The sequence below is a fragment of the Megalobrama amblycephala genome, linkage group LG21 (assembly GCF_018812025.1).
Source record: "Megalobrama amblycephala isolate DHTTF-2021 linkage group LG21, ASM1881202v1, whole genome shotgun sequence".
Classification (NCBI taxonomy): Eukaryota; Metazoa; Chordata; class Actinopteri; order Cypriniformes; family Xenocyprididae; genus Megalobrama; species Megalobrama amblycephala.
Window position 1 is genome coordinate 24,068,868 of NC_063064.1, and position 13,588 is coordinate 24,082,455.

Sequence of the window (13,588 nt, forward strand, 5' to 3'; positions counted from 1 at the left end):
TATTAAAACAAAAATACAGTAATATTAAAATTTAAAATAATATTTTACTTTTTAATATATTAAAATAGAAATATAATTTACTCCTGTGATGCAAAGCTGAATTTTCAGCATCATTACTCCAGTCTTCAGTGTCTCATGATCCTTCAGTAATCATTCTACTATGCTGATTTGGTGCACAAAAATGGTGGCTGAAAATTCAGCTTTGCCGTCACAGGAATAAATTATTTATATTAACAACATGTAAAACAGTTATTTTACTTTTGAGCGGTAGTGTATATACATGTATAGACTATCTAAGAGAGGGATGCATATAATATTTAAATAATCCTATTTAATAAGAAGATAGTGCTTTGATGAAAAGGTCCAGCAGAGAGAGACGGAGGACTGAAAACACATCAATCACTGAACGTTAAAACACATTTGCTGTATGATTAAAGGGAAAACTTTAGATAAGTTTAAATTGTAGAGGGGACCACAAGATGACTAAAAATGAAATAAGACAAAACAGATTTTAAAATATGCTAAAACAGCTATAAATCAAGATGTAAGCTGAAATCATAATTCTTATTTGAATTAGTTTCCCTAACAACTGTCATTCAAGAACCAGGATTCCTATAGTTTTGGAAAATAAATGTATGAGGGAATTTTAAGTATGATTACTAGACCTGGCAAAGTCATGGAAATGAATAAAATAATGATAATAAATAAATTATATATATATATATTTTTTTTATATAATGAATATAAATTGTTCTCGTTATGTCAGGCTCTAAAATATTTGATCAGATTTAAATTGCTCTTTGTCAGTAAAAAGTAGGTACGATAACTGGTTAGAAAAGTTATGTAAATTCATTTGTTAAAAAAAGTACCCTGAAGAACATTCAGTTATTGAAACTTAAGAATTATGGAATTTAATAATTTATAATTATTTTATTTAATTATTTTAATATATTGCAACTCCCAGTTTTTGTTTCTTTGAAAAACTTTGGAGTCAAAAAGGTTGAGAACGGCTGGATAGTGTCCTTTTTAACATACAGCAGAGTTTGAATTTTTTAAGCGGTGGAGTTACAAAACTTCATGAAGAGCATTTTTTCCTACTTCAGCAGCAGTGAAAGCTGTTTTATATTAGACAGTCCACTCTTCACTGACACCTACTCAGACCTAGTCCATGGGGTGCTTCACAAATGGAAGGCTGTGACCAAATGCGGAAGCTCACAACAGTGTGAATGTTCGTTCCTATGGAAGATTCTTTACTGGAACATCACGTGTTGCTCAATCCAACGCATTTCATTGGCTGATTCTGAGGCGGGAGTTTCAGGTTGCGGGACATTCGTGATCCTTCTATGTATTTCAAATGAGCTCTAGTTTTTTACTAACCTTGACAACCTATACACATTTCGAAAATTGGCGGTTTTGTAGTATCGGAGTGTATTTTAAACACTTACGCAAATCTAGGGGTTTGAAAAGGGGTGTTAGTGAGATCTAAAGAACTGACAATTGGATTACCGTCGTTAGCCGCCTTATTAGAAAACAACTAACTTACTGTCAACGCGTCTCGTGCACGTTCGCTCGAGAACGTCAACTTAATCCGAGCTCGCGCTTGTCTCTTTCAACGGTCAACCTCAGGGATATCATGAGCCCTTAGATTCGCATTAAATCCGGAAACCTTGTAGAAATAGTTTTTATAACTTCACCTAGATATGGATAACTACCGCCATCCACGATTTGAAGGTTCAAATCAAGGGAGGGAGAATAAAATACATCGAAAGAAAGGATTTGGAGTCGGAGTGTCATCCCAGGGCAGTTCAAGTGGGGATGACGGAGAGAAGAAGCCTAAATTTGTAAGTTGTTTATCATTTAAAAGTGCCTCTATTATCATATCTAGTTATTATTCTAGTAAATGACCATAAGTTCCCAGTTCCCACCCTGTTTATACACTGCTGCTGACTAGTCTCTGGTACCGAATCACTAAGTTACTGTTTGTTGAGTAACGTAAGTGGGACAAAACTGACAAAAGTTTTGTGTCAAGTAATTACTTTGAATTATTCTGTTTACATTCAGATGTATTCATCTGTATTTTGGTGTACTGTCCTGGGGTGAGTTTCCCGAAAGCATCGTTGGTGAACCATGGTCGCAAGTCCCATTGAACTCTATTGGTAACGACGGAACTTGCGACCATAGTTCGCTTTGGGAAACGCACCCCTGCTTTCATTTTCTTGCAATGTGTATGTTGCCTGTCACTCTATATTGGTCAACACTGTCAGATAAAAAATAATGTCAAATAATACTCATGAATATTGACAAATGTAACATGGAATGAATGGACTCAATGATATTCAGCAAAGAAAAAAACCCTGTTAGATATTTCCCCGAATTTATTAAATATCTAACATCCCAAACAACATCCTCACATCCGGTGAAAAATGGAAAGAAGTCCTTCAAGATGAAGTGTTAATAGTACCTGGTTTATAAATGTACAAAATGTAGAGACACAACTTTGTAAAATGAATATCTTCTTTCTATCAAGGCCTAATGTTAATGTTTCTTAAAAAGAAACCACCAGACTTCAGACCATAGCAAAATACAAATAGATTAATGTATGTACGTTAGGTAACTGAACACAATTAAAACTGAATATCCACACATAGGTTTGATGTTCACAATAAAAACTTAGTCAAGTTAGTTTGTATCTGTTGTTTTCTGTTTTCTTTGTTTTTTCAGCAATCAAATGTTTTATTATATGCAAATTGAAGATAGTTCTTGAAATTGACAGCATGTGATGGCTGTTTTTAGATGGATTTAAGCAACAGCAAAATTTTTTGGTTGTGTTTTAACAGACAGCAGAGAGACAGACGGATAAAAACACACCCACACACATTGAACCTCTCTTTCAATGCCATTAACTTAGTTGTTGACTGCCAGTGCTAAATCAAAGGATAAAATTAGCTCAGGGATAAGACCGAATAATCCAGTAATGGTTTAGTGCTGGTGTAGAAACAGTTTTTTTCTGGAAGCCCACCGACCCAACATGATGAGTGACACCGTGCCAATGTTAAATAAAGTGCTTTGACTTCTGTAAATATCACCATGTGGTTTAGGTCAGGGGTTTTCAAACTTTTTAATGTCAAGAACCCCCAAATAGCTTCCTAAAATATCAAAGCAGCTACATACCCTTCAAAAGTTTTGGGTTGTTAAGATTTTTTTGAAAAAAGCATCTTAAGCTCACAAAGGCTACATTTATTTAAAGAACACAGTAAAGCACTTATATTGCGAAATATTACAATTTATAATTATTGTTTTTTTTTTAAAAACATAACTTATTCCTGTGATGGTAAAGCTGAATTTTCAACATGTCTTATTGTTATCAATATTGAAAATGGTTGTAATGCTTAATGTTTTTAATGAACAGAAAGATCAAAAGAACAATATTTATTTGAAATAACAGAACACATTCAATTTAATGTGTCCATGTTAAAATAAAAGTATTAATTTCTTTAAAAAAAATCTTACCCCAAACTTTGTTATACTTTTAGACTAGTATAATATAAAGACAACATGTTTTTGAAATGAACTAATTGGCTATAATTGCTCTGAAGTCAAAACAAGTTATTAAAATATTATCTGAAAATATTAATTTGGGTAGATATTATTTTTCACTGTTAAATACTTTTGGCAGATTATTTATTTTTTTTGTCTCTTTTTTTTTTTTCTTCCCCTAATGACCCCTTAGAACACTTTTGCAGCCTCTAGGGGTCCACAGACCCCAGTTTAAACCCCCCTGGTGCAGGTATTGAAAACTATTGTAGTCACTTTAATGTCAAAGACTGAAATGTAAATCACATTTGAAGTAAAGTTTACACTACAAGGTTTACAAATTCCTAAGCGTTTTAGTCATTTTTACCAGAGGCTTTAAAATGCATGACAATAGAAACCACATTGTACCAACATAAGGTGTCATTATTAAATAGTTTGTCTTTGTTGGAATATTTTGTAGATTATTTCTGTCAGTTGTTATGCTAAAGTATCTAAATGCAGTAAGTCTTGATTGCACATTCTTGCAGTCACTTTTTTTCGGGTGTCGTCTCGTCAGTTGAAGCAGGTACAAACACAAGGACTGTGTTTTAGCAGCTTTCCACATAAACTGTTTTCAGCTGTTTGAACATAGGGGCTTTGCTTTATTCCAAATTAATGTGTGGCATTTGTCTAACAGCTCTGAGATGTTTTCATCAACACACCCTTGCTGAGTCACAGAGTGCAAAGCATTATTGCACTTCTTTTATCAGAATGAAGTCTACTGTCAGAATGTGTGGAATGCTGTGACTGTTCGAGGCCATTCTGCAGTTTCACCCGTTACAGCTGAACTTGTACAGTTCAGAATGTGGTCCACAGGCCGACTTTTAACTCCAGGCCAGTTGCATAAACCGCTAATTCTAGTCTTACCAGTTAGCCATCAATGCTTTTTCTTTTAGACTGTTCATAACTTCTTTAAGTTATTTCCCTAAAAACGGAGATTTGCCTAATTTGATACCGAAAAGTAAGATTGAATGCCCTTTGACTAACTGCTAGTGGGTCAGTCTGTCTTAACATAATGGTTATGTTTATGCAACTGCCCCAGTAGTGGATTGTCTTGAAACTCAGTTGGTCTTTGAATGGTTACAGGCTGTGCTTGATCTGCTCCTGCCATCTCCCTGTGTCTCCTGTGTTCCCGGAAAAGACTGTATTGTCCTTTTCCTGTGGTTTCTGGCCATTTTAATGTTATTAGTGGGATTTAGTCTGCTGAAAGTTTTAGTGACCATTGACCTTGACTACTGACATATACTTCACAAACCTTATATTATCCTGCATAGCTTGGACTTCAAATCAATTTTTTAATTTTTGTAAGAAGTTAGTTCATAATTACTTCCTCTTCACTGTCATGAGAGCATCTTTTTGTGTACTGCTCAAAAGCTTTACAAATATTGTGGACAACATTTAATTCAAAATTAGGGTTTTGGCCAAAGTGAAAGTAACAGCATTAGTTGGGTTTATTGTCATTTTTACCCTGTGTAGCACAATATGAAACAACGTATGTCTCCGGAATCCATTATTTACATTGTTTTGTAGTGGAGAGGGATATTTATCAATAGTATTTATCAATCTGAACCAGAACTTGAGATTTAAGACTTAATTACAGTCTGTTTACTTATATAAAAGAAAAGCTTACAGGGTGCATTTCAAGTTCTTTTTCATTGTCACAAAATCACTATTCCTTTATCTTCTTAACAGTTACTTGGCAGCCATTATGTGTTTGGAAAAGAGCTGTCATTATTATTATTTTTTTTACATTTTATATTTTTCTTTTGGGAAAAAAAATACTGTGTAAAGTCAAGTATCTATATTAACCAGTAGGTGTCACAATAACACCACAAAAAGAAGGCTTTGAGGCAGGTATTATTTCCAAGAACATTTGAACATGTTTTCATAACCATTTCATTTTTATGCTATTACTAATTCAGGATTTAAGATGAGCTGCATGCCTGATAAAGAAAACTGAGGTGAGAGGAAGAAAGTAAGAGGAGGTTATACTTTCAAATTGAGCAATGATTTGACCTTTCTTGCTTTTTTTTTTATGCATACTTCCCAGTTTCTCCGTAATTAAAAATAAACAATTACATTGCTTTGGGCACTTCATTAACAGATGGAAAGTAAACAGTGGTTGTTTCAGTGTTTTGGTTTCCTCAGTGTTATTGTAACTTAATTATTTTTTTCTATTTAAGTTGACAGATGAATAGCTTAGAATGTCTTCTTTTTCAAGACTGACAAATGGTTAACCTTTCCCATGCCATTATGGCAGAATGTAGATGAAGGAAGATGATATGGAGGCGTTAAACCTCAGTTTGCCTTTGCAGACCCCTAGATGTTATTAACCGTTCACCCAAAAATGAAAATTATCCCATGATTTACTCACCCTCAAGCCATTCTATGTGTATATGACTGTCTTCTTTCATACGAACACAATTGGAGATATATTTAAAAATATCCTGGCTCCTCCAGACTTTATAATGGCAGTGAATGGGGGTCAGGATTTTGAAGCCCACCCCCTCCCCCCAACAAAATGCATCTGTCTGTCATTAAAAATAACACATATGGCTCCAGGGGGTTAATAAAGGCCTTCTGAAGCAATTCATTTTGTACGAAAAAAAATCCATATTTATAACTTTATAAACTTAAATAACTATCTTCCCGCAAATGACTGTACACATGCTGTGCACGTCGACTTGCGCCACAAGAGTAACCCGTGACGTGATGTATGACGCAGAATGTAAGAGTAGTGTAAGCGTAGACGCCTCTCACGGTTTAAACAAATAGGGCTGGGCAACAAACTCAAGCTCCTTTTCTCTTGTATCGAAATCCTCTGACATTTGTCTTTAAAAATTCTTGTTTTAGACTTTTAATTTGTGACCGGTGTTTTGTTTTGCTCTATCCTCTGCGCTTCTGCGTTCGTCTTTGCATCATGCGTTGGGTCAGGGGTTACTCTTCTGCCGCAAATCAATGCTTACTGCTGTCTGCTGGGAGATAGTTATTATAGTTAATAAAGTTTTAAATATGGATATTATTCTTACAAAAACCCATTACTTTGCTTCAGAAGGCCTTTATTAACCCCCTGGAGCCGTATGGATTACTTTTACGATGGGTGGATGCATTGTTTTGGGTTTCAAAATTCCAACCCCCATTTACTACCATTATAAAGCTTGGAGGAGCCAGGATATTTAAATATAAATTTAGATTTTTAAATGTATCTCCAGTTGTGATCATCTAAGAAGATAGTCATATACACCTAGGATGGCTTGAGGGTGAGTTAATCATGTGATAAGTTTCATCTTTGGGTGAACTAACCCTTTTAATATAAAGGTGAAGAGCCTAGTTAACTTTGCTGGCTAAGTGGCTTGATAATCCAGTAAGGGCTAAATATTGTATTTCAACCTTTTATGTTCTTATTTGTCCTTTTTTGTGTTTCATAAACTTGAACTACATCATAAAGTGTGTATGTCAGTCTTCAGAGTTGCTTTGTAATGTTCCTTAAACCAGAATAACTTGTCTTATCGAATGCTCAGCTGTCCAATAGAGTGATAAATTAGTTTTTGCATGTTAAGTGTGACATGTGTAGTGCATGGTAAGCTCAAAATCTCAAATGTTACTGAATTTTTTTTTTTAATGCAGCTTATGCAAGTTGGTCTAGTTGAGTCATAGACTGCTCAATTTAGCAGAGTAGGTGCAGTTGCCAGAGCAGGTGTTCAAATTTGTCGGGTGACATTCTGGGCTACCCTTCAGAAAGCATTGTCCTAGGCTAAACGTTCAGCTCCCCCATCTGTGTCCAGTAAGGGAGGGAGACGGAGCAAGAGACCATGTGAGTGGGAGAAAAAAGGATTTCGGCACAGCCATAATGCTGCATCAACAAGGGAACATATTATGGTTAGGGTCAACCAAATGGCTCTCATTACCAGCAATTATGATACCAGATTGATTTCTCTTTTGCAGACTTGCAAGAATGCACTTGGGAGGATGAAAATTCAAGGAGATTTGAGGCGGAAAGTTGGAATATATGCCCAAACAACCCCAAATAAATTCAGCTTTTATAGTTGCCGTTATATCCAGAGCCAAAACAACTAGATGGGTTTTACAGGAAGCTTTCATTCTCATGCTGTTCTGACAGCACCCTGACTTCTCTCTTCCTCCCTTCATTTGGACTGGAGGAGTTTGAGCAGCTTAACGTGAAATGTTCCCACAGTGATGGGTAGACAGTACCGCTGTGGTACTGCAGGACTTGTTGATTGAGATTTGGAAAATTTAGTTGGAATCCTGTCTGGATGTCACAGGATGACTACTGCTGTTGGCAAGACATCCACACATACAGTGAGTGTCTCTAAAATTAGTAACGTAGGAAAAGGAACAAGGACAAAAGTCAGAGAATATGAGGTTGTATGGTGAGGGGTCGAAAATGGAGGCTGCTCTTACTTCATCGAAAGGCCAAATGGGCTTACTGAATAGAACGATGTGGAGGAAGCAATTACAGAAGCTGCCAGTGATGCTCTTCTTTTATCACAACATGTTCTGCTGCCTTAATGGTGCAGTTAACTTTTGACTGACCTAAATGAAAAAGGATCTGACTTTACAAACGCAGGAAACAACAATGCCAGGGAAAGTAGCTGCAACTATCAAGGCCAGAGCAATTATATCCAATTTTCCTCATCCTTTTTCCTCTGTTGTCTTTGATTTTTTAGTTTGTAATGAAAGGTAATTTTCTTATTTCGCTTATGTCACTCAGGTCTCAAACATACTACACCTGGAGCTTTCTAAGTAAGTCGCGATAGCTTGTTTCCCTTGGTGGCTGCACTTATTACCTGGTGCGATGAAAAGCTCACTGGAAACTAAGCTGTCGTCAAGGCCAGCAGGATGTTGTCTCTTCCAACTGTAGCCTGAAATGTAGGATGTATTTTTCTTGCATTCTCCAAAGATTGTTTGATAAGTTTTTTTTTTTTTTAGCAATTTGTTCTAATACACACTGTGGCTTTTAAAAGGTACAGCATGAGTCAAACAATATCTTTGACCATGTTTTTAGAGGCATTTTGAAATTTTCACAAGGAGACAAATTGATAGTAAAGTACAAGATTTTTCAATGTTTGCTGAGAGATGCAAGAGCAAGTTTTTGGCTTTGTTTCAATCTGTCACTGATTTAGATGGCTTCTTCTGTTATAAGATTTATTTTTCTTTTGACATTTTAAGGTCATTCCTTATTTCACACATCTGCATCCAGAGATTGTGTTAACAAAAAAGTCAGTTGCTATAAATTCACTGTAAATAATACGGTGACGATGTTTCCGTTACAGGATGACATGTTGGTATACATTTTACACCTTTTATAATGTTTCCCACAGGATTTTGTTAAACTGTGGTGGGTGGAGCTGGGTCCCTCTAGGGGAGTCCGTGGGCAATTCTGTACATTTAAAAAAGATATATATATATCTGGTGCACTTTGAGAGTTCAAAATTAAGAGCTCCTCCAACCCATATTCATTGTGAACAAAGAAAAAAGTCTGTGCATTGACTTGTATCTGAACTTTAAAGGGCTTAACCCTCTTTTAGTTGTGATATAGTGTCTCATTCTACATTACACATTATACACACATAATAATAATATTACATCTATTATTATTATTATTTCTCTGACAGTAATAGCCATATATTGTAAAACAAATGCACTGAAAAATAAATTAAACTTTTATACTTAGTTTTGTCCTAATTTCTATAATTGAAAAGGAAACTGCAGTCGAGCTTATATTTCGATGGAAAACAAGTTCACAAAAGCATCTCATTACAAATCTACAAACCCGATTCCAAAAAAGTTGGGACACTGTATAAATTGTGAATAAAAACAGAATGCAATAATGTGGAAGTTTCAAATTTCCATATTTTATTCAGAATACAACATAGATGATATATCAAATGTTTAAACTGAGAAAATGTATCATTTTAAGGGAAAAATAAGTTGACTTTAAATTTCATGGCATCAACACATCCCAAAAAAGTTGGGACAAGGCCATGTTTACCACTGTGTGGCATCCCTTCTTCTTTTTTATAACAGTCTGCAAACGTCTGGGGACTGAGGAGACAAGTTGCTCAAGTTTAGGAATAGGAATGTTGTCCCATTCTTGTCTAATACAGGCTTCTAGTTGCTCAACTGTCTTAGGTCTTCTTTGTCGCATCTTCCTCTTTATGATGCCCCAAATGTTTTCTATGGGTGAAAGATCTGGACTGCAGGCTGGTCATTTCAGTACCCGGATCCTTCTTCTATGCAGCCATGATGTTGTAATTGATGCAGTATGTGGTCTGGCATTGTCATGTTGGAAAATGCAAGGTCTTCCCTGAGAGAGACGATGTCTGGATGGGAGCATATGTTGTTCTAGAACTTGGATATACCTTTCAGCATTGATGGTGCCTTTCCAGATGTGTAAGCTGCCCATGCCACACGCACTCATGCAACCCCATACCATCAGAGATGCAGGCTTCTGAACTGAGCGCTGATAACAACTTGGGTTGTCCTTGTCCTCTTTAGTCCGGATGACATGGCGTCCCAGTTTTCCAAAAAGAACTTCAAATTTTGATTCGTCTGACCACAGAACAGTTTTCCACTTTGCCACAGTCCATTTTAAATGAGCCTTGGCCCAGAGAAAACGCTTGCGCTTCTGGATCATGTTTAGATATGGCTTCTTTTTTGACATATAGAGTTTTAGCCGGCAACGGCGAATGGCATGGTGGATTGTGTTCACTGACAATGTTTTCTGGAAGTATTCCTGAGCCCATGTTGTGATTTCCATTACAGTAGCATTCCTGTATGTGATGCAGTGCTGTCTAAGGGCCGGAAGATCATGGGCATCCAGTATGGTTTTCCGGCCTTGACCCTTATGCACAGAGATTGTTCCAGATTCTCTGAATCTTTGGATGATATTATGCACTGTAAATGATGATAACTTCAAACTCTTTGCAATTTTTCTCTGAGAAACTCCTTTCTGATATTGCTCCACTATTTTTCTCTGCAGCATTGGGGGAATTGGTGATTCTCTGCCCATCTTGACTTCTGAGAGACACTGCCACTCTGAGAGGCTCTTTTTATATCCAATCATGTTGCCAATTGACCTAATAAGTTGCAAATTGGTCCTCCAGCTGTTCCTTATGTACATTTAACTTTTCTGGCCTCTTATTACTACCTGTCCCAACTTTTTTGGAATGTGTAGCTCTCATGAAATCCAAAATGAGCCAATATTTGGCATGACATTTCAAAATGTCTCACTTTCAACATTTGATATGTTATCTATATTCTATTGTGAATAAAATATAAGTTTATGAGATTTGTAAATTATTGCATTCCTTTTTTATTCACAATTTGTACAGTGTCCCAACTTTTTTGGAATCGGGTTTGTAGTAAAATGCTGTAATCGTCAACTATGCAAATGTGAAAATAATGCATAACTGGTGCCCGCTACGTTCCCAAATGCACGCTTAACTCTTTGCACACTTTGCACACTTAGCACCATGCTTGTTTTGCTGTGTAGAATAGAAATGCAATGTTTTGAAATTAATATTAGGAAAATTGTGAAGATTATTGAATGTACAACATTGTGAAAAATAAGGACCCTTATTTGAAAGCAGAATACAATTGATCACAATAAGCAAGAAGGAGAATAGTGCAAGTATAGTTTAAATGCTTTCTTAGGCTACCCTGTGGGACAGAAAGTCCATTAATATTGGAAGGCAAAAATGGCCCCTGTAGATTTAGACAGTGATATTCTATAGGGGTGACAGTGCTCAGTGTCTGAGAACACTCTAAGCCACTGCAGTAGGAGTGTCTGTATTGAACAGAGAGAGAGCACAGACTCTAGCAGCTACCGCATGAGCGTTCATGACTGGCATGATGAAAACAACTTTCTCTGACACACATACACACACACACTTGAGAGATTGTTTCTTGTATCCATGGCAACAGTGCACCATAGCAGAACCAGGGTGGTGCAGTTGAACCTGAACCTGCTGAGATATTTGTGGTGATGGTAGTGGGACACTGGCGCTCGTGATGTTCTTTGGTGAGGCCTTCAGTTTGAGCTAGTCGACAGTGCTCCTATTATGCATGCACTGCATCCCGAAATTAATGTTGATGCAACTGTGAGATTACCATCCTGATGTCTCTGATGCTGTTTGAGGATGAGGCCTGAAGAAAGTGTGATATGGTTTGGGGATGGTGTCTTTCTCCCTCGTTCCTAACCTCTTGGCCCTGTCTGTCACTCCCCTGATGCGCTGATTGCTATGCAGCTCTGAACTTGCCTTTGGCTCTTTATCCCGACCCCAGCTGTATCCGTGGAGACCAGCTGTCAGCCCAGTCAATTCCCCTCTTCTTCCTGACAGACCGCATCGCCCTTCGGACGCAAACCTGGAGATTGGAGGAAGGCCAGAGATCTGCACACAGACTGAGGCAGAGATGGATACAAATGAAGACAGACGGATAAGCAGACATGCACATGCAGATGGATGTGTCCTGGCGGAGGTGATATGTTACCCAAACAGAACAGACGTAAACTCGCTTTGGCTCAGTAACCGTATTTTTGCCTGATTTTGATATTTCTTTTGTGCCTGGCAGAGTAAATTTCAAATATAATAATTGGAGCATCCCATGAAGTTTAGTAAGATGTTTCGCCCACCAAAATTCCAACATAAATTCTCAAACCATGCAAGAGTGAATGAAATGACCTCGTACATATGAGACCGCTTGATGCATCACAATATATTGAATTGTGACATATTATGTATGCGTATCATAGTGCGAGGCAGTTGCCGATATCCAACCCTACCTCAAACACTGATATTTAATTCATTTAGCCATTTTAAAGTTTGTAACCAGAACTTCTAGTAATTCACCATGAAAAAAACTTTTTACTTTAACTTAGAAAAGGTGAAATTACAAATTGGCTGAAATGTTCTTTTTTTATTATTGAAAACTCTCTTGTTATCTAGGATAATTTTTGTTTATTTCTGCAAGGAAAAAACATATTTGGACAGAGTGATGCAATTGGCTTTGAAGTGTTTCAGAAGCTGAATAACATCACATGGACACACAATGGAATCCACATGTTGGATGATTCTTCAAATAGTGGAAATTCTGACTGTTTGAAATGTCCATGAAAAATGAAACTTCAAAATATGTTGAAATAATGTGATATTTTTCAGTCCCCCCCTTTTTTTTTTTCCTGATCGACCACATAGCTCTTTTCAGTGTCTCTCAGCAAACCACATCCCTTTCCTACTTATATTACAGCATATCATCACTCTTCTTAAATATCCGCTTCAGTCTATCATGGGCACATGCGACATGTATTCCTGTCACTCCACTCCTGCGATGTATGGAGACCAGGGTAGTGATCTGACAGATGTCAATGGCATCTGCGCACTGAGCTCGATTGCCACACTGACTCTCTGGTTTTGACGTCCAAGGTTAAGACAATCACCGGCAGGTGGGTGTGATTGAGCCTAATGGACTGCAATTGACATGATTAGCGTCTCTCACCTCTGCCGAGGTGCTACTGGATTGATTTTAATAGCCTCTTCTGGCAAAGTGTCGATGGAGAAATCTGTTTGGCATTCATGCATGTTCCGTTAAAGCTTCAGCTTGACCTTCGTGCCGATAGACCCTCTGCCACATATTCACTCATTACTCCTTCCCTCTTTTCTTTGACGTCCAGAAATTCACCTGTTTTATGTGAGTTGGCTCCTTGTAATACAGTTCTCCTCTGCTTGCTGAAGGTAGAGTACAAGATAGTGATGGTGATTGATTAGAAAGATGGTGATAAGAGAGATTGAGCATAGAATGAATAAGAATGATATGTTTAAAATATCTTTAATAGGTTTAATTGATTTGACTAGAGTATAAATGAGTAAGTTCATAAACATGCTTGCATCAGGGCTCAACAGTGTCACTCACATTTGTGACAAAATGTTTTTAGGAGCATGTGTGTAAATGAGAATAATCAGTTTTAAGAGTTTTAAGAGATTTAAGGTCATAA

At 37.0% G+C, this 13,588-nt stretch overlaps 1 protein-coding gene across 9 annotated transcripts in view; it reads left to right on the forward strand.

The window, feature by feature from the left end:
- Window positions 1–1,258: 1,258 nt before the first annotated feature.
- The window catches only part of diaph3 (diaphanous-related formin 3), a 333,418-nt gene continuing 321,088 nt past the window's right edge, over window positions 1,259–13,588 (forward strand). For 2 of the 9 annotated variants that reach the window (XR_007182073.1, XM_048171951.1), the window contains exon 1: window positions 1,259–1,841. Coding sequence is in view for 7 of the 9 variants with exons in the window: in XM_048171951.1 (XP_048027908.1) it covers window positions 1,701–1,841 (141 nt within the window). In the remaining 2 variants the exon portion in view is untranslated. Of the gene's footprint in view, window positions 1,842–11,936; window positions 12,076–13,141; window positions 13,285–13,588 lie in introns of those variants that run through there. The other 7 variants (XM_048171944.1, XM_048171949.1, XM_048171947.1 and 4 more) reach the window with 6 other exon arrangements.